This window comes from Gekko japonicus, unplaced genomic scaffold (genome assembly GCF_001447785.1).
Source record: "Gekko japonicus isolate JY-2015 unplaced genomic scaffold, Gekko_japonicus_V1.1 scaffold49, whole genome shotgun sequence".
Classification (NCBI taxonomy): domain Eukaryota; kingdom Metazoa; phylum Chordata; class Lepidosauria; order Squamata; family Gekkonidae; genus Gekko; species Gekko japonicus.
In genome coordinates this window covers 800182-822058 of record NW_015173674.1, presented here as the reverse complement: position 1 = coordinate 822058, position 21877 = coordinate 800182, and the positions used below count along the sequence as shown (strand labels likewise).

Sequence of the window (21877 nt, the reverse complement as noted above, 5' to 3'; positions counted from 1 at the left end):
ACGTCAACTTGCGGATTCGCGTATCTTCGTTTTCAATAGAGCTTTGCCGCATCACCACTCCGCTCCACCGGTGGCGTTGCTAAGCCCCTCATAGGGGCAAGACACAGCCGGGGCCGTTTGGGGCAAAGGGGAGAGCCTCAATTCCTGACCCTCAGGTCGGCAAGAGGCTTCTCCCTGACGCACCCCCTGGTTCGGAGCCCTCTCCTGAGGGCTCCTTAGGATCTCCGCTAACGCGGGACCCCCCCGGGCTGTGCTTGGGCGATCCGGCTCTGGGAGACGTCCCAAGAGCCGGTCGCCATTCGCGCCGCCGCAACCGGAAGTCCCCCAACAGATTCTAACGGTCTCCTTAGAATCTTCTCTGACTCTCCCAATGCCTTCTGGGAGTTGTAGGCCTAGCCACCTCCTACTGCCACCCAGGCCTCTTAGGCTGGCTAGGCCGTACTGGCACAGGCCAGATCATGACAAGGAGGAAATGGCAGTTTCAAAGATTGGACTCTGTGGTATCACACACACACCCCTCTCCAGGCTCTGTCCCCAAATTTCCAGGAATTTCCCAACCCAGAGTTGGCAGCCCTGTGTCTCCAGCTGCCTTGGTCTGCTTCCCAAGGCACCAGTAATTCTGGACTCTCCCTCTTCCTGACTGTGATACCACATGACCACAGTTCAATGAGTCCTGTGCTGACACATCTCAGGTCTGAAAAGGTTGAAGATCAGTATTTCTCACAATCATTTGCATGGTGCAGTGTGCTTTCATATTTATTTAGTTTCTTGTTCCATTATTTTTTGCTGTTTTTGGCAGTGGGAGTGGTTCTTTAGAGAGCGATAGCACTAGGTGAGATAACAAAGAAGGGTGACATATTTACGAGGACATATCTGACATAATCTATAATGCTACTAGAGCCTTCATGCAGCAAGTGACAGCTCATTTGTTTAAGGGACAAATTAAAAGAGAGGACCATTAAACTCTCCAGGGAAAACAAATAAATACACAAAGAGGCAATACGGACCAAGACAAGACTTTTTAAAAAGCAGTCGTTTTAGTTCATTTTTTAATCTCTTAAGTAGAAAGATGGAGGGAAGGTGGCAGGGTATAGCCCAATTTCGTCCAATCTTGGGAGCTAAGCAGGGTTGATACTTGGATGGAAGACCACCAAGGAAGACTCTGCAGAGGAAGGCCATGTCAAACCACCTCTGCTTCTCACTTGTATGGAAAACTGCAGCTGCAGCTTGACGGCACTTTACACACACACACAACTGGAAAGAAGATACAATTTCAGAGTGCTTGCCTTAATTGTTATTGAAGTTTAACTAAACTATAGGTACTTAAATGGTATTAATTTTTCATTGTCATTGCAGCACATTAATGACTATTGATGTCATTGCCTGAATTCCAAGAAGTGTATTGACACTGCTGGTAAAGCGGGCCATGACTGAGTGCAGGAACAGGAGTTCAGGGGTGATCTCTGTGAGTAGCTAAGCCATATGGAGGGGAAAGCTTTTGTCTCCCATCATTTCAGTGAAGGCCATTCAAAATCACTTTTCTTAAAAAAAACAAAAACACTTTTCTACTTCTACTAGTTAGGAATTTTAGACAAGGCGTTGTTGAAACGTATGGCTCCTCTATAGCTGTTGCCAGTGATGGCAATGATTGTAACATATATGTACTTTGGTTGGTGTTCACAGGCCTTCATGGTACATTATTTCAGTAGATTTTACATAGCTATATGAAGTAGGTCAGTATTATTACCTTTTATATGGTAGACGATGTCAGACTCTAGGTCAAGTTACTCTCAACAACACTCTCTTTGGCAGTGATATGTTTATAAAGATTTAAGCATGATCCAGATCATAACTATGCTGTGTCAGAACTGGAGATTTTGGCAGGTACAGTTATAGGTAATTCAAATGAAACCCCTCCTAATGGTCATTCATACATCACATTCATCCGGCCTAGTCATAGCGGTCCTACCCCCCTTTCACCTGGGAAATATACAATCCCATTATCTACACAAGCATGCTGGCACCAAAAGTTTCAAGGACATTCTGGGAGAGGAAAGGCTTCTTTGGAAGAATTACGGCCTCTAAGATATTGCAGTCACACACTCCACACGCATGCCCCCCACCTAAGGAATTCTCCCCCCCCCCACATCCATGACAAACTGAGCAAAATGATGTTTGACAGAGGAGGGTGGGGAGGCTGAAGGTCTGAGAACAGTGGCTTGCATGGGGCCACCTTGTGATTTTCATACCTCCCAGTTCTTACTTTATGTAGTGTTTTTAGAACACTTGTATGCTGCTCCCTTTCTGCCAGTATTGCCACCCAGTGTGGTTTACAACTCTACCAAAAGAGCTCAAGTCAAAAGGACAATAAAAGTCCTCACCCCAGCCATCATGTAGTCCTGCTGCCAGCGGCTGCTGTCTTAGTCTTATTATCACCACTAGATTCCACTAGCTCTAGTAGACTGGACTGATGCTGGACCAGCGCTGAGAGCCCTGTCAACCGAGATATATCCTCCTACCATTTTGAGCATTATTGGGAACACCTGACATTATCTGTTGGACTCATCCCTTGAAGGCACAGGTTTGTCTCTGTTCTGCCAAAGATGCATTGTTTGGCCTTAAGCAAGTCCCTGTCAGCCTCCCCTCCCCATCAACAAAATGGGTACATTTCATTTGTAGGTGTGTACATACAGAGAGAGCAACTATGTTCTTAAACATTAATCATGTTGCTTAACAGGTGTACATTAACATAATGTGGGTATATGCAGTATAAATGTATTTACGTAGATGATAACTGTAAAGGGTAATGGTCAGCTCTGTAGTATTCTTTCCCAAAAGTGCTGGTTGCCAATCAGAATGAATTAGATTTCACAGGTTTTTTTTTGCAATACATGGAATTCACCAGCAAATTACCCTTAAAGAGGGAAAATCAATCATTTGGAGCAAAGATAAGCTGAAGGCGAGTCAGCCTCGGATTGATCCCGTCTGTGCAAACGTGTGTGGAATTCAACAGATAGCCTGGGGAAACTGGGAGGGAGGGAGGGAATGCACTGAGTAGTAGAGAAATTTTCAGCACAGGAAAGAGAGGAAAAGTCAAAGAAAAGGGAAGTTACTTGCTTTGGATTATAGAAGCATTTGATGTGTTACATCAGGAGCCAGCATGGTGTAGTGGTAGGGTTGCCAGCTCTGGGTTGGGAAATACCTGGAGACTTTGGGGTCTGGGAGAGGGTGGGGTTTGGGGAGGGGAGTGACCTCAGCATGGTACAGTGCCGTAGAGTCCACCCTTCAAAGCAGCCATTTTCTCCAGGGGAGCTGATCTCTGTCAGCTGGAGTTCAGTTGTAAAAGCGAGAGATCTCCAGGCCCCACCTGGAGGATGGCAACCATATGTAGTGCTTAAGAGCAGCGGATTCTAATCTGGAGAACCAGGTTTGATTCCCCACTCTTCTACATGGAGCCTGCCGGGTGACCTTGGGCTAGTCACAGTTCTCTCAGAACTCTCTCAGCCCCTCACAAGATGACTGTTGGGAGAGGAAGGGAAGGCGATTGTAAGCTGTTTTGAGACTCCTTAAGGTACAGAAAAGTGGGGCATAAAAACCTTCACATGTCAATTTCTGACAGGACAGTGGGGCCTATTCAGGTCATCTTTTGAGGCTGCCTGCCTGTTTAACAGGTGTACATTAACATAATGTGGGTATATGCAGTATAAATGTATTTACGTAGATGATAACTGTAAAGGGTAATGGTCAGCTCTGTAGTATTCTTTCCCAAAAGTGCTGGTTGCCAATCAGAATGAATTAGATTTCACAGGGGTTTTTTTTGCAATACATGGAATTCACCAGCAAATTACCCTTAAAGAGGGAAAATCAATCATTTGGAGCAAAGATAAGCTGAAGGCGAGTCAGCCTCGGATTGATCCCGTCTGTGCAAACGTGTGTGGAATTCAACAGATAGCCTGGGGAAACTGGGAGGGAGGGAGGGAATGCACTGAGTAGTAGAGAAATTTTCAGCACAGGAAAGAGAGGAAAAGTCAAAGAAAAGGGAAGTTACTTGCTTTGGATTATAGAAGCATTTGATGTGTTACATCAGGAGCCAGCATGGTGTAGTGGTAGGGTTGCCAGCTCTGGGTTGGGAAATACCTGGAGACTTTGGGGTCTGGGAGAGGGTGGGGTTTGGGGAGGGGAGTGACCTCAGCATGGTACAGTGCCGTAGAGTCCACCCTTCAAAGCAGCCATTTTCTCCAGGGGAGCTGATCTCTGTCAGCTGGAGTTCAGTTGTAAAAGCGAGAGATCTCCAGGCCCCACCTGGAGGATGGCAACCATATGTAGTGCTTAAGAGCAGCGGATTCTAATCTGGAGAACCAGGTTTGATTCCCCACTCTTCTACATGGAGCCTGCCGGGTGACCTTGGGCTAGTCACAGTTCTCTCAGAACTCTCTCAGCCCCTCACAAGATGACTGTTGGGAGAGGAAGGGAAGGCGATTGTAAGCTGTTTTGAGACTCCTTAAGGTACAGAAAAGTGGGGCATAAAAACCTTCACATGTCAATTTCTGACAGGACAGTGGGGCCTATTCAGGTCATCTTTTGAGGCTGCCTGCCTGTGCCAAGTAGAGCAGCACTGAGTTTTTTGTGAAGTTAGGTTTTTACCTAGTGAAAAGTATTTTGAAAATCCCTACCTTGCACTCTTCCATACATTTGTGTATGGCATCATTTGTTTCTCTTATGGCACTATACATTTTTTTTTCACTTTAAAAAGTTAAAACGAGACCTTCATTGGATAATGAGAGTCAGTTGGGGATTGTGTAATGTACATGATCATGCCATGGCACAACATATCAGATTAACCTTGACTATGTGATGGTGTTATGAAAGGTGAACTAAGTCATCCCATTGCCCTCAGTATAACTGGGGAGAAGGCAGTGGGAACCCAGACCACCCAGCCAGCCCTCTCTGTCTTGCTGCAATGGCAGTTTTGCTCTTTACTGGCACTGTGGAATAATACTTACACCCTGTTTTAGTTGCCTGGCCAGGCTGGGTAAACATGGTGGATTGGGTTACACTTCTGCATGCACATCTGAACGTGCCTTTGATTGAAAGTACTGCAATGTGAATAGACTTTGTTGTACATCTGGAAGTGGGTTTCATCCATCTGCACTGAATTATTTTCAATCAGCCTGTTGTAGTTGCCTGGCCAGGCTGGGTAAACATGGTGGATTGGGTTACACGTCTGCATGCACATCTGAACGTGCCTTTAATTGAAAGTACTGCAATGTGAATAGACTTTGTTGTACATCTGGAAGTGGGTTTCATCCATCTGCACTGAATTATTTTCAATCAGACATGCAATTGGCTGTGCATCTGCAATCATATTCAGCCCCAAGTAGTCAGCTAAGCGTGACTATATCAGTGTGAGAGAGCCACCAACAACAGAGATGCATTCCCTGTTCCTCCTAAAACATCCCCCTTGTGAACAGTTGCAAATCCTTTTGCAAAGAAGTTTCTTTTTAAAAAGTCCAATTGAGGGAGGAGGAGGCATATTATTTGGAGCAAAAATGTTGGTGAAATTCACTTCCCATTTTGGCTTAACACTAACACTGAGACCCGTGATATAGTTGGGAGTTTTGCTATACACCGTCTGGATTGGCATCTCAGAGTTTGCTGCATTTAATTCTTTAGTATGTTGTTTGCAAAGCATCCTGTAGTTCTTTGAAACAGAGAAAATTAGTGTCATGTGGTCTGTGCCAGCATGTCCTGGGTGAAGAATGACATAAATTGGAACAAAGTTTGAGTTACAGTATTATTTGATCAATGTTATATGTAAAAATAAAGCAGAATAGTGTTCATAAGAGCAGTTTGGTCATCAGATGCACACAGTTTTATAAAAGAAATGTCTGAGGCCTTGCTTGTAATTTTGCATTCAGTGGAACTGTGGTGTACAACTGGCAATCTACAGCTCCAGCTGAGCAGGGTTCTCACGGTCATCCAGAAAAGTTTCACATGCCGATAGTATATAATGCATTGCCAAGGGAATTGATAGCAGAAGAAACTCTTGTATTAGCAAGTCCTTCATCCTGGTGCCAGTCTCTTATATTCGTTTGTGACAGAGGCTAAGTACTTGCTCTTTTTTAAACTTTCCATCTCTTCTCCATGAACAACAGGGACCTTCCTTAAGCTAATCACAGCTTCTTTGTTATTGAACAAATGGGGGGGAAATCACTAGTCAATCATTTCAAAGTCTAAAACGCTGCCTCTATAATGAAGTGCACTAAAATGGTCTTCTAATCTGTTCTTTGTTAGCTTACAGTCCCCGCCATACCTTATTTTTTTCCCCCCAACAGAAGATGGCTTCTTTTATTTGTCCAACTCTGTATGTGGGCACTCTGTGTGCTTGATTGGGCTTCAATTAAATGAAGCAGAGAACAGAATGTCAAAGTACAAGAAGTCTGTATATTTGGATTTTCTGTCACCCTGTACAGTAAATTACAATGCAATCCGGAATAGAATTCCACCCTTCTAAGCCAATTGACTTCAATAGATTTAGAAGGGTATAACTGTGCTTCAGATTGCACTGTTAGAAAGGCAAAAAGTTGTGTGAGGCCTGCTTAAGCTAGAATCTCTGTATCTTACAATTTAATTATTGGGTACCTGGGCCTTAGTCGGTCAGGGGGGTACCCTCCCCTAGAAGAAGCGGAAGAACTGTGGCTCCAGAGAGAAAATAGCAGCACCGGTAACAACAATGGCGGCGAAACAGCGGCAGAAGCAGCGGCGAAAGGGACGCCCCCCCGGAACAATGACTGGTCAGAGGTCAGCAGTGGCCCGGCGTCATTGGAGAGATTGGAGCCGGAAGGACGTCATCCCCATCGCCTGCATGCAGCAAGCCTGACGAGCCAGCAGGGGCCGCTGTGGAAGCCAGCTAACTGAAGTCCCTCTAAGAAAGAACTGCGCAAAGAGGCATGTGACCGCTCGGAAAAAGATGGAAGGAGAAGCAAGAACATCTGCGGGGAAAAAGCCTTCGGAGGGTATCTGGTAGGGCTCCCATCCCCCTGAATTTGTGGCCATAGTTAGGATTCTAGAAAGTGTGTGCACACACGATACTCTGTAAGCCGCCCAGAGCCCTTCGGGGGTGGGCGGGGTAAAAATCCCATGTAATAATAATAATAATTATTATTATTATTATTGGCACATAAATGGACACTTTCCTACATGGTGTTTTTATCAGTATCATTGCCAATATAAGGAACATTTGACCAGCATGATCTTTATAGCCACTCTAGGCAGGAGAAAAAAGGCATAATTCGCATCCATATGTGCATCTGCCCATGTACAGAAAGAACAGCATAAAACTCATTAGAGCCCTGTACCGCTTTTCTACCCCTCCGCATATGTGCATGAAAGCCTATGCATCACAGCATACCAGGCCACTGCCAGGAAGAGGAGGTCTGTGCATGCCTCCCATACCCCCATCCAGCACTCCTTCGCACCTGGGCCAGAGAAGATATGATGAAGGTAACAGATCTCTGTTCATATTTAAATAAATATGGTTGCCAGCTCCAGGTTGGTAAATACCCGGAGATTTGAGGGGGTGGAGCCTGACAAGGGTGGGGTTTGGGGAGAGGAGGGACTTCAATGGCATGATATAACCCACCTCCCAAAGTGGCCATCCCCCCCCTCCCCGGTTAACTGATCTCTATCACTTAGAGATCAGTTGTAATCCCAGGTAATGGGTTTGGCACCTACACTTCTGTAATGTGTGAAGTGCCTCTGCTCCATTACAGTTATGGGAGCTGTGCATGTAGCTTGCACCAGCATGACAGAAATCTGTTGTTAGTAGGGGGAGATGCCTGCCATTCCAGTTGCATTGTCAACAAATGTATTGAAGCTGCTGTTATACCTTGCATGTTCCTCACTCATCAGTTCAGTTTATCATTAAGCCACTTTGAGCCTCAGGGCTTTTTTTGTAGAAAAAGCCAAGCAGGAACTCATTAGCATAACTGGCCACACCCAACAGCAGAAACGTATTATCTTATTAGGCCACACCCCTGACAGCACAGGTCATTAGCATATGAGGCCACACCCTTGTGTTACCGGAAGTGTGCTCATCCAGCCACACCCACCTTTTGCTTCTTATTCTGTTTACCTTGTTTGTTGTCAAAACCCAGGGCTTTTTTTGTAGCAGGAACTCCTTTGCATGTTAGGCCACACACACCTAATGTAGCCAATCCTAATGTGTTTCTGCTGTTGGGTGTGGCCTATTATGCTAATGAGTTCCTGCTGGGTGTGGCCAACTCAGGAGCCAGCTGGAACTCCGTTCCTGTGCGTTCCTGCCCAAAAATAGCCCTGTTGAGCCTTATGAACCTTGCCACATCTTCCAACCACCACAGTTAAATTTGTAATCGGGTTCTTACTATATTTTCACATAAGAAATATTAATGATGTTTTGTTAACTTGTTTGAAATATCATCTTTGGATTTTGTTATGTGCTGTGCCTGAACTGTATTTACCAATGGACGTAGCTTGGGGATGCATAACAATAGCTGGCTAGGATCCCAGAATGGACCAGTAGGGAAACAAGGATCCTAGAGTAAACCAATTGAGAAACAATGTAATGTAAATAGCCTATCATGGGGAGTGGGGTGTGTCTGGGGTGTAACCTTTTGCATGCTTAAATACCCAGCTTCAGCCAGGGATTTCCAGTCTTCTTTCTACTTGCTTGAGCGGTGCGGGGGCGCAGGCAATACGGCGCGGCGGCGGCAGCAACGGAGCCTGTGGAGTGATCCCTAGTGGCCGGCAAAAAGAACAACAGGCGGTCATCACTGGCGGAGGCGGAGGCAGGGGCGCCCAATGACGTCATTCGGAGGCGCGGCGGAGCCGGAAAGGCCATAGCCGGGCCAGAAGAGGACGTCGCTGTGTGCCGCATGCCAGCCGCCGAGTCCCAGAAGAACATCTCGCCGAGAATAAATCGCCAGAAGGAACATCTCGCCGGGAAGAGCCGAGCCAAGCAGAAGAGAACAGCAAAAATACCACTGGGTGTCGGTAGGTAGTCCCATCCCCCCCAATGAAATCTGGCCTTAGTTAGGGTGATACAAAAATGTGACTAGCACACTTACTGTAAACCACCCAGAGACCCCCACGGGGGTTAGGGCGGTATAATAAATCGAAACTATAAATAAATAAATAATCACTAATAAACTATGAGCTGATCACTATACACGTCTGAACCCAGTACATTTCAGATTTGAAATCAGTTCCTGGCTTTGAAGAGGATTATACCATCCTGGACAGGTATGTTAGGCTGTTAGCAGTCAGAACCCTCCTCTCACTGAGAGGCAGTTTATAGCTAGAAAACCATAAGCACCCTTCTCCAAATATCACTTCAAATATCATAAGTGCAATACATTGCTTGACCCAAAATGACACAAAATAGATGCCAGTCAGAGACAAGCCTGGACATGTAGTTTAGAAGTGTGAGTAAGAGCAGCTGGCTAGCTAACAACCTCCTCCACATCCTAGAGAGATGCATAATTTAGGACAATGGGTCTCCCAAGAACCTACGGGCAAGACTGCTGGCAGGGAAAGGAGCAAGGGAAGGGTGGGCTCTCCTAAAACAAGAACTCTTGCAAGCTCAAGCTGTCCGCTATTCCAACAAGAAGGAAACATGGTAGGGGATCCCAGAAGCCAATGTGGATGAACAGAGAACTGTGTGATGCGCTAAGGGAGAAAAAGGAAATGTTCAAGAAACGGAGGCAAGGACATACCTCTAAAGAAGAGTATCTGCAGGTTGCTAGGCACTGTAGGTCAGCCATCAGAGAGACCAAAGCTCACAGTGAGCTAAAGCTGGCCAGGGAGGCTCGCTACACCAAGAAACTCTTCTTCAGATATGTGAGGAGCAAACACAAGATAAAAGAGGTGATGGCCCACTGTTGGGTGAAAGTTGAGAAACTCTGACAGAAGACAGAGAGAAAGCAGAAAGCCTCAAAGCCTATTTTGCCTCAGTTTTTTTTCACTGAAGAAGAGAACAGGCTCATCTAGAGATGGTAGTAGGCAAGTCGCAGCATCTGGGCTGCTGGTTGACATGGAGAGAGAGGTAGTTGAGAAGCACCTGGCTGTATTGAATGAGTACAAATCCCCAGGGCCAGGTGGTATGCATCCAAGAGTGCTCAAATAACTTTCTAGAGAACTTGCAGATACTTTGTCCATAATCTTCCAGACCTCTTGGAGGACAGGAGACATGCCACAAGATGGGAGGAGGGAAGATGTTATCCCAGTTTTCAAAAAAGGGAGGATGACCCAGGAAACTACAGGCCAGTCAGTCGGATCTCTGTCCCAGGAAAGATACTGGAGCAGATTTTAAAGGGATTGATCTGTGAACATCTAAAGGACAACTTGGTGATCCAGGTAAGTCAGCACGGATTTGTCCACCCCAACAGTTCCTGCCAGACTAACCTCATTTCCTTCTTTGATTGAGTGACAAGCTTAGTGGATCGAGGGAATGCTGTTGATGTTGTATACCTGGAATTCAGTAAAGATTTTCACAGGTTTCCACATAAAGTTCTGATGGGTAAACTAGAGGACTATGGACTGGACTCTAGGATAGTTAAGTAGGTAGGGAACTGGGTGGATTATGGCATTCAGAGAGTACTTGTTAAGGGCATTTCATCTGAATGGAGGGAGGTGTCCAGTGGGATGCCACAGGACTCAGTTCTGGGCCAGAGTACTTCTCAATATTTTAATAAATGATCTGGATGAGGGTGTGGATGAGCAGTGTGTATGAACAAGATCTTGGGGTAATGGTGGACCGAAAGTTAAATATGAGCAGTCAGTGTGATGCAGCAACAAAAAAGGCTAATCCGATCTTGGGGTGTATCAACAGAGGCATAACATCCAAATCACAAGATGTCATAGTATAAGAACATAAGAGAGAAGCCAATATTGGATCAGGCCAATGGCCCATCCAGTCCAACACTCTATCACACAGTGGCCAAAAATACTAGGTTCGCGCCCAAAAGCCTGAGAAGCAACGGTTCTATAAAGATAAACAATTAAAGCTTCACACGGTCCAGCTCATTATAGTCTAAGCAAAGCGGCTCCTTCTCCACACCTGTTAATCTTGCAGAGAAGCGTACACTAGCGTTCATAGAATGGAATGCATTACAGAGGGATACACACAGGGCACGCAGTAGGCATGCGCAGATGCCATAGGAGAGGGGGGGGGGTTTCCCCGTCCACAGAGTTCAATGGCAGCTAGCTGACAGCTACCTTCCAGTTCTCAGAAATGGAGGCAGATTTTAATGAAAGATTACGTATTTTTGTCAGGAGATCCACAAGTTTACAATTCAGTTCTTTCAGAACTCTTGGATGTATGCCATCCGGTCCTGGTGAATTATTAGTTTTTAAGTTGTTTATCAGTCAAAGGACTTCCTCTCTTGTCACCTCAATCTGACTCAGGTCTTTCAACACCCCTCCCAAAATCAGCGGTTCTGGAGTGGGCAAGTATTTCTCATCTTCCACAGTGAAGACAGAGGCAAAAAATTCATTCAGCTTCTCAGCCATTTCCCTATCGTCCTTCAGTAATCCTTTTACCCCTTGGTCATCCAAGGGCCCCAATGCCTCCCTGGCTGGTTTCCTGCTTCTAATGTACACTGCATTGGTCAGGCCACACCTGGATTATGGTGTGCAGTTTTGGAGGCCTTACTTCAAAAAGGATGTGGACAGAATGGAGCGCATACAGAGGAGAGCAACGAGGATGATCGGGGGCCTGGAGACCAAGTCCTATGAGGAAAAGCTGAAGGACTTGGGAATGTTTAGTTTGGAGAAGAAGAAATTAGGGGGCGACATAATTGCTCTCTGTAAAAGTATTTGAAGAGTTGTCACTTAGAGGAGGGCAGGGAGCTGTTCCTGTAGGCAGCAGAGGATAGGACTCTCAATAATGGATTTAAATTAAGGGCGAGAAGGTACCAGCAGGATATTGGGAAAAACGTTTTTACAGTAAGAGTTGTTCAACAGTGGAATCAGCTGCCTAGGGAGGTGGTGAGCTTCCCCTGACTGGCAGTCTTTAAACAGCATCTGGACAAACATCAGGAATACTACAGGCTGATCCTGCATTGAGCAGGGGGTTGGACAAGATGGCCTGTATGGCCCCTTCCACCTCTGTGTTTCTATAATTCTATTGCCTCACCTTGGACTAATCTCATCAGCACCCAGCTTCACTTCCCCTCACCCATTTACCCTAATTAAGCAATGCTTAATGCTATTCACCAAACCTGGTAGCTTTTTCCATCCGGTACTTGCAGGGACATCAAGCACCATTTACACCTATAGCCCACCTCAGATAAACCATCAAGCTTCTCCCAAATCGTTGTCCACCTCCAAAGAACCCATCAAGTTGTTTTTGGAGTGAATACGTCAGCTTGCCCCAGGGAGCATTTTGCCCTATAAATTATGGCATCCTGCTTCATAGCACTTTGTGTGTGTTCTTGGATCCAAAAAATCATACTTCCAATCTATTCTATTCTTCTCTCTGTGAAACACTGGTCATTTTGTTGCTGCCTCCACAGACCACTTTCTTTGAAACTGGTAATTATAGCCTTCCACGAAATTGCTTTGTCCCCTCTCCTCCCTGATTTCCTCTTAGTTAGCCTTGTGTGTGTTTGCAGTGTGTTTGTATACATATTTTATCCTTCTATTCTCTTTTAATAAAAATCTTTTGGTTGAACATCTGCCTGGTTTATTTGAGATTTCTCTTAAAGGGGAAAAATCTTGGTATACATTGGTGGAGAATCCCAGCTGCCCCCTCTAGCTTTGTCTTCTTTAAAGCTAATTTCCTCCAACTAATTAGGAGAGTGCCTCTTTGGGTAACAGGGCTGGTCTATTGCTGTAGAGGTGAAGTGCTGGCTGTTTATAAAATATAAAATAATGTTTCATGGTTGCTTTTGAGCATTGGACTTCTGGCCTTTTCTACATAGGAACATGCACTGATTTTCACAAGAGTAAAATGCAATGCTACTGAATGACAAAAAAAAATTCCAGTAGAAACAGCTGAGAAAATGGTTTCATTTGCGAACTCCTTAGTAGACATACTCTTGTTAACCAAGGAACAGGGGGGACAGGGTATACATGTGTGACCTTCACTCCACTTCTTCCCAAGCCTGGTATGTCCCTAAGTCTGTGTATACATGGCGAGAATGTTGGGGCTCTATCTATATGTCTGTATATAGGGCAATCTTTATTTTGAGTTAAATTTGAACTTTATTGAATACGTGGGTAGACAGAAAGAGAAGAGGTGAAGACAAATTCCAAATGTAATGCAATAAAATACAGTTTGGGGAATGCATTGGGGGGGGGGAAGTAAGCAGGCACACAAATGAAGGAATACAATGAGAGCAATTCAGCATTGCCCAGTGGACCCTTTTAGCTAGATGTGTCTACTCATGGATAGTCCAGTTATGGCCCACCCATGGATGTATGTGTAATGTCCTCCCAAGGCTTAAGTAGAAGGAGGGGGAAAGGGAGGAAAAAGGTGTTGTGGGTCTGTGAAAGAGAGCAAGGCTGGGAGGAGAGAGGATGAAAAAAGAGTGGCACACTGCTCAAGAGCAACAGGAGTGTGTGGGGGTTCTGGAGTAACTTTAGGTGTTTTACTGTTTTATATTGGCACATGGTACACTTTTTGTGAGGCGCCCTGAGCCCGTTCGTGGGGAGGGCGGGGTAGAAATATAATAATAAATAAAATAAATAAAAACTTTCTTGAGTGAGCAGAGGAAGGGAGAATGACAAAGAGAGCCAAGGACGGAGATATGAGGCAAATCAGGCTGAAAGCAGGAGGGTAAGAGAGCAAGAGAGGAGAAAGGGAAGGATGCTAGGGAGAAATTGGGGGGAGGGGCTCCTCATGTTGTCTGATCCAAAACACAAGCATAGTCAAGAGTCATGAGAAAGTCATCTGGAGAGAAGTTGTATCCAAAGTCATGGTGGTGGAGGAACAGTTCTGGGGGAGAACTGCATCCTCTAAACTTCTCCAAGACTCACAGCAGTAGAAGACAGTTGTAGGTTGGCGCTGAACTCACCAAACCTTGCCAAGAGTCATGGTGGGAGAAGAACCAACTTGAGGTAGAACTGAACCTTAAATGCCAGGTTATAACTGTGCTTTTGTAAATGTGTGCCCTTTCCTGCTAGTGCTAGAAGCCAGAGTTTTAGGAAACTTACTGCAGAGGTAGGGGATACTAATGGAACTTAAAGTGGACTTATAAAGACTTAATTAAGCTATTGGGCAGGCCTGTATTGTAAAGGAACCTTTTGAGAATAGAATGTGAAATTATTGTCCCACAATTCTTCCATTTCACTTGAGTGTAGAGAGGTTTCCATGGATCCCTCTGGCAGCAAAAGTCCCAGAAGTACTGGGAACTAAATATTATAGTTACCAGAGCTGAAGTAAAAACTGCATATTGCAGTTGTAGTTAAGTGTCCTGGAAGGACTGCAGCTTTACTAATATGGATTTGTTTTTTAAAAAGTAGTTTAATTGGACAAGTTGCTGGCTGTGCGATTAAGCCAATTGTGCATGTGATACAGAGCAATAATTCAGATCTGCATTAATTTATACTGCTTATGCTTTTGAACTGAGAACATGATGTGCAGTTGTAGATGCTAATATGCCTACAATGCGCAGCACTAATTGGATCTGTTTTTGGAGAAAAAAACCAGATTTTGCACGTCTCTCCCAGTCTGCTTGCACATTCTGTGTTGCCAGTATTTCACCATGTTTTTTATTCCACATGTCTCAGATAATATCTCAGGTAGAATTAGGCTAAGGTAGGAGGGAGTCATTTCCTTTTAAAACAATATATTTTTAAAAAATTTCTTCCAGAATCTCCCCACCTTTTCCTGTAGGCCAGTGTGTGTCAGAGGGAGATAGTTGTGATCCAGCCTAAGCCAGTCCCTTCTGGTGGGCAGCTGATAACAATTTGAATATTCGCTCTTAGCCATCTGCAGGGGGTTCAAAGGCTTCAGTAAACTAGGAGCAAAGAGAGCAGCATGGGGCAGAAACAACAACAAAAATGATGAAATAAATAAGAGAGGAAAATATACTGCTCTTCCCAACGGGCAGATGAATTACTGTTCTCAAGACTTCACATGGGGAAGCTGAGGCACTAGAGTAATACGTAATTAGGGACGGCAAATATCAACAGGCTGATCTGTTTTCCCAGCTGGAGGGGAATTAAACCGCCCAGCTCCTTCCCACGCATGCTGGGGGCTTCTTTTGATGTTCAGCATTATCACGTCTCCCCCTACCAAATCACTCCTCTTGAGGTCCAAGAAAAGCCACAGCTGCTTACTATGGCCTATACGCATGCATATCTTACTGAAGATTTTCAGAGCAGTAAGCCTTTAATCTTGACTTCAGATTCTGTGCCCGCCTTACGCACCATTCTTTTTCCTCCGGTGTATTTATTCTGCAGCAACAATTTTTTTTAATGCGCTTTTCTAAATCAAGGTGGAACATTGTGTGTGATGTGTTGGGAGTGGCATCCAAAGTTTTTTTAAAAAATTACACAATTGCCCAATCACAGCTGCACAGTAGTGTCCACCAAGCACTTTCCATCTAAATCCTCATGGTTCAGGTTTTACACGTGCATTTTAGTGTTAGTTCATTGCATGAAAGGGAACAGGCAAAGGGTGAAAACCCAATGTTGAAACTGATCAGAATTTTTTTAAAAAAACTGACAACCAGCTGTGAAGCCCCATTTTCTATATTGCCGAGCACTGGGGGATTCTCTGCTGTGTTATTGGCCACTATGAAAAATGAGAAAGAGTCATAGGATCTTATAATATGGGGAAACATGTTGAGTGTACAGAATGCATGGTAGAACCAACTGACACTGGCTAGGATCGTTAGCAGTGTGTGTGTGTGCACACTTGTACAAAGACTGCTGCAACTCCACCACACTTTGCACAAGGCTGCAATTTATATGCAGGAGGAGTCCTCTAGGAGAAGCTCTAGAGAGCTTTTTTAGTCTTGTCCCATTAAAAGAAATGGGTTGTTTTTGCCTATGTCCTAGAGCAGCTTGAAAATTTGCATGGTATTCTCTTTGTGATTCTCTAATTTGATCCTGTACACTGGTCATGATCTTGGAAGTTTTTTAGAGCCTGTCCTGTGCTGATTGCACTCTGTCCTCCAAATGGACCAATCCCAAGTGATTCTTAAGTTCAGCAGTTTGCAGAAGGTCCATGTGGCTCACCTGCCATTTTAATGTTGGGCTTCCAGAGACTGCCAAACTGGTTCTCCCGCCCAACTTTGTTTACTAAAGCATAAAAGGGAAAAATGTTTTCAAAGTTTTAGGCTTCCCATCCCAGTGTCTGTCTCTCTTTACATCTAATGTCAATTTCATTCTGCACTGACAATCCCGCCCCCCATTTTGTTTGAATGCAGCACTGGAATCTTTTCCCTTTTTTGCACTGGGGATCCCCCTTTCAAGTCAATACCAGCAGGGAACTAAACTTTGCAAAGCTACTTTTAAACTCCCCCTTCCATTGTTTAAAATTTTTTAATTTAGCAATCTGAGACTAGCGATAGTCTCATATAGTTTATTATATATTTATTTATTAATTTAACTTTTGCCCTGCCCTCCCCGCCAAAGCAGGGGCGGCTCACATAAAACCAATAAAACAATATACATTTCAATATAAAATCCATAATAAACAATTTAAAACAGTTGATATAACGATGGCGGTGCGATATACTAAAGTGCATTTAAGAACACATTCAGCGGTGCTACTACTCTAGGTAACTTCTAGCTCTAGGTCAACAGGGCATGGCTGATAAGATGCAGCTCCTATCGGAATGCCTGCTGGAAAAGCTCTGTTTTCACGGCCCTGCGGAACTCTAACAGGACTCATGCTGCTTCTCAAAAAAAAAATTAAAATGAGGGGGAAATGGAGCTTGTACACCAATGAAGGGGGGAGGGTGGCAGAAGGTGCAGAGTGGGCAGAACCATGTGGGCAGGGGAGTGACCGAGGAATGGCAAAAGATTGGGGGGAAGTCTGTATTATTATTTTTTAAATATTTTCGGCTTGGAAGTGAAGCAAGGGGGAAAATCAGCACAAAAGCACTCTGAGAAAATCCAGGGAAACAGCGACCAGAAAGTGAACTGAATGCTGAAGGGAGGGAAATCAGTGCAGAATGACAAAGAAAACCCGACGGACATGCACAGTGAAAGTAAGGGAAAACACCCATGCACAATAGGCCTATGATGAAAGACATCTCCTTTAGCAGTGAGTGATGAACATGATTCCAAAGACCCAGTCCACTTACGCCTGTTCAAGAGAAGTATGTATGTTTCAGAGGCTTTCTATCCTTGCTTCTATGGTAACTTGCGTGTCAGTGGTGATTTCCAATGCTGATGTTCCTAAATGCATTGCAAATTTCTGCAAGTGTTGCATATGGGTAAGCCTCCAGGAGAGTGCTCATTTGTGCCCTTGTGGGCACTCTACCCCCAGTCAGTCTGTAAGGTAGTGCTGTAAGGCTGTCTTTGCCACTCTGGCAGCCTGCTAGAAAGGTTAGCTGCTGCTCTTTTCTCTCCTGTGCTTGGGTGCCAATAGTGCATTTGCCCAGAAGGGGGGGACTGCAGCTTAAGTAGCAGTTGTCAAGTGAGATGAGAGCTATTGGAGGATCACTTGGCCACAAGAAGCCTCAGTCTGAGCGACTCATCTCAGACTGCTGCTGGAATTCCTGTACCCTCTCACTTCTTGGTCAGTTGTACTGTTTGCTTGCTCAGTGGCTGCCTTGCCTTGCCTCCCCCAGACTACCTGGGCAGTGATGAACAGATGCTGCCTGCCTGCCTTACTCAGATGTAGCTGTGCCTCCAGGCTGCCAGTCCTAACAAACACTGCTGGAAAATAGTAGGGCTGGTTTTGGGGAATTTGTGACAATTCCACATGGATATTAATTTTGCTCTCAGATACTTTCCCAAGTAGTATAGGAGGGCTGTAACATATTTGATCTGGCTCTTAGCCAGTAAATAACCAGTAAAACCTAAGTGCATGCATATAGTGGTATTCTGTCAGTTTATTGGGCATCAGCCACATTGTACTGGGATGCTGTAGAAATGAGGCAGTAACAACCACAGATGATTTGGAGGTAAACTGCTGTATGAAGGATTCCAAAGTGAATTTGTGAATAGAGTGATAGATAGAATACAATAGCCACGGTATAAAAGTAGCCTGCAGATTATTTGTGCATAATGCAGAGTGTCTCGAGGACCTTTTGCTTATCTCCTCTTGAGTTTGGCAGCGGCTCTTTGTTTCTTCCCTGTAAAACATCATCATCAGCCACTCAGCAAACTGATTTGTTCCATTTACTTTCCTGTCAGTCCAAACACAAATGCAAGATGAATTAGCAGTTTTTTCCTTTTTCCTTTTTCGTATGCTGTATAATTAAATGGCATGGAAATGTATCTGCTAAAAAGAGAGACGGGGCAATTATTGTTTGAGTGTTAGGAATCTACCTGGATTTCCTTGTGAACATTACAGGATCTGGCAAGGTTATATTTAATTTACTACATTTATATCCTGCCTTTCTCCCCGATGGAGTCCCAAAGTGGCTTATATCATTCTCACCTTCTCCATTTTATCCTCACAACAAATCTATAGTCTGAAAGTGTGTGACTGGCCCAAGGTTTCCATGGCACAGTAGGGATTCGAATGTGGGTCTCCCAGATCCTAGTCTGGCAATCCAGCCACTACACCACACTGGCTCACATCGACCTGTGGAATGAACCTACATACAAGTAGGGCTGGGTCCGGAGGGACCATTGTGAGTGTTCTTTAAAATCTATTTAAACACATGTAGTTTCTATCATGGGCCTATGTAAGTGAGTTAGCCACTATCAAATATGTGGAGACCCAAACCATGTTAGGTTTCCCAAACTCCACCCCCTCCCAAATATCCTGCCCCTCTGCTAGCTTATTTCTGCTTTATCCTCCTTTCTTGTCCTTCCCAAATCTTCAGAAGACATGTTGGCGAATTGCTGTAGCACAACCACTTCCTGTCTTGCATGTTTTGCCATGATGACAGTATAAAGGGATAAACTAACTCATTGTTGCACCAATCGCATTGTTCTCCACGCCATCTGAAGAACTATGATTCCATCTTCCTGTCTGCACCAGCCAATTTTTTTCCCAGTCCTTTTTTTTTTTGGCCTTGCTTAAATTGCCCATCATTGGGACAAAAGCACGGTCATCTTAATCTCTCTGTGAGGTACCACCCTAACCTCAGCTACTGTATGAATCTCAATATTATTTCAGCTGTCCTCTGCTGCATTCGATGATATTTATCGTTGGATTTGGTTGGGGGGAGGAGGAGGAGGGAGGCAGAAATGGAAAGGGGGATTCTCTAGCCATGTCACCTGCTTCTCAGCTGTCACGCTCAGCCAGCTTTTGCTATTAGTGCCCCTTCGTGCATTTAATTGGTCCCTCCTTCCAACAAGACTGACTCCATTTGGGGGAAAATTGGAAATTCAGCTCCAGCAGTTTTTTCAGCTTTATTGTAATGTGCTCTGCTGGGCTGGGATCTGGGAAAGGAGTTCCTGAGATGTCAGTGTTTGGGGACAGAATCCTTTTCTCTACCTGCCTCTTCCCTGTTTGAGTTCTATTACTGCTACCTCTGCTTTTAGCACATCTTAATATTTGGGGAGGGGGGATCCAGTAAGATATCTTAAGCAGCTTTAAAAAAAAGTGATTTAGCATATCTCATAATATATATTTGGAATCAATATTTCAAGATGGTTTAATGTTCTGCTATTGGTTTTTTAGTCCCTGAATCGTATAGGCAGTGCCTTTTTCTTACTAAAAAGGAGGTAGTGGCAGGGGCACAAGTCTGGCTAGAACTTATTATTATGTTTATGAGATGGGCTATGTTTACTGTGTGATGACAAAGAAGGAACTGTGTACGTGCCAAGATAAACTTTAAAAAACATTACTCTTCCATATTCTGGAACTCATCATTGGTATCAAATAGAGTGGGGTATAGACCCAGCAGCAATACTGTAGAGTCTTGTGAGCAAAAATTCTACTTTTTGAGCTACTGGCATTAAAGTTGTAAGCGAGCGATTTGGCTACTGCATAAATAAAAATGTTTGAGCCAGAGGCTAAAAAAACTGAGAGCTAGCTCACACTGACTCAGTTTAGAGGGAACACTGGACCCAGGGTATATTTGGTGCTTGTTCCTTTAACCGGTTGCCAGGTGATTTAGAGAATTCTGCTGTTTCCTAAAGTATGATTGCACTAGTCTCCAGAACGCAGTGGATCTGTTCAGGCATTCCTATTGTTTGATGACAGTAAAAAGTATTATCTGAGTTCACCCTGAGATGGAAATCATGACCCTCACTTGCTTGGGAGTAATTTCCAATGGAATCCTTGGACTTTTCAAGTAAATAAATTGGCGCCTCAACTCCTGAATGAGTCATGGTTGTCTACCATGGAGTCATAGCTCAGTAATGGCTTTGTTCAGATGTTTGATCATTCTTGTATTCGAATGAAGGAAGCATTTGGGCTATCTATTGACTATGCCACTTGGATATCTTGGTCCATATGATGTACTGGTATCATTTACAGAATTGGCATTAGTACTGAAGCTTTAATTGTATTCCTGGGCCCCTCATAAGGAAATGCTTACTGGACATGCACCATGAGGAGTTCCCCCCAGATACCCCACCCACAGGTGCAGCAAAAAGCTATGTTAACAATGAGAACCATACTAAAGGCCAGTCTTAACATGTAGATTCAAGGTATTGTGTACTATTACTTTCATTTCCAGGCAGAATCCCATGTGTTTATATTATCAGAAATATGGATTACTTATGTTGAGGAAACAGAAAATTATTATATGATTATCAAGAATGGCAGGAGATTCAGTTTTACTGTACATTCCTTATTTATGCATTGGGTGTATGTGTGTGAGCGAGCGAGCAAGAAATAGGCAGATTATTTGATATATCTGGGGAGGGAAGGAAATGCATCATGCTCTGTTTTCCTGTATATATATCAAATATAATGTCCTAGGCTTAGAACATGACTGCTGTGCTGATTCACTGTGTTAAAAGTCAAGGTTCCATCACAGGTTCCAAAAGAAGTTAGCTGAGGGAAGCAGTTGGTGGGCTCACAGGGAACTGAAACTATAGAACCTTTTGGGAAGAAGACGTAAATAGTTGTAGGTCATAATCTTCATGCCTTCTAGTGGAGGATGTGATAAACCTAAGCCTATCTGTACAGCAATGAAATGGGGCCACGGACAGAAAAGGCAGACATGTTTGAATGAAAAAATTAAATATTAGTATTGTAAGTTTATAGTATTTTAAACAGTTACTCATTGGCTTGACAAGAATTGAGCATGTTCTCAATAAAAGGGGAAATCATGCAGCATGCAAAGGGTGTAGTGTAGAACATTTCTCCCTGGTTTGTTGGCTGTTCTCAGCTGCAGTCTGAAGTAGTACAGTTCATTCTACCATCTCAAGGTTCTGCTACCTTCATTTGCTACATATCTAGACTGGGTCTGAGTTCTGCTCACTTTTCTTCTGGTTCAGTCAGCTAGCTGGATTTATTGATGCATTTGGCACGGATTGCCCTCTTTTGTGCATGAGCAATATATTCACATTCATTCTGCTTTAATGTTTCCATCTTTCTTGTTTCTTCAGGGGCTCAACAGCATTTTTGAAGTTTACTTGGTGGGAAACAACTCCAACCATTTCATCATCTCCCCCACTTCAATTCAAGGAAAGGCAGACATCAGGATTAGAGTTGCAGTGCCACTGGATTTTGAGACAATCTCCCGCTATGACTTTTCTGTAAGAATTCTTCTGAGGGATGTGTGGACGACAAGGGGAGGGGAGAGGGGGG

The 21877-nt window shown here is 44.2% G+C and overlaps 1 protein-coding gene across 1 annotated transcript in view; it reads left to right on the top strand.

The window, feature by feature from the left end:
- The window catches only part of CDH23 (cadherin-related 23), a 797360-nt gene that overhangs the window by 415497 nt on the left and 359986 nt on the right, over positions 1-21877 (top strand). The window contains exon 11 of the mRNA XM_015422891.1: positions 21676-21825. Coding sequence (XP_015278377.1) covers positions 21676-21825 — 150 coding nt within the window. The remainder of the gene's footprint in view (positions 1-21675; positions 21826-21877) is intronic.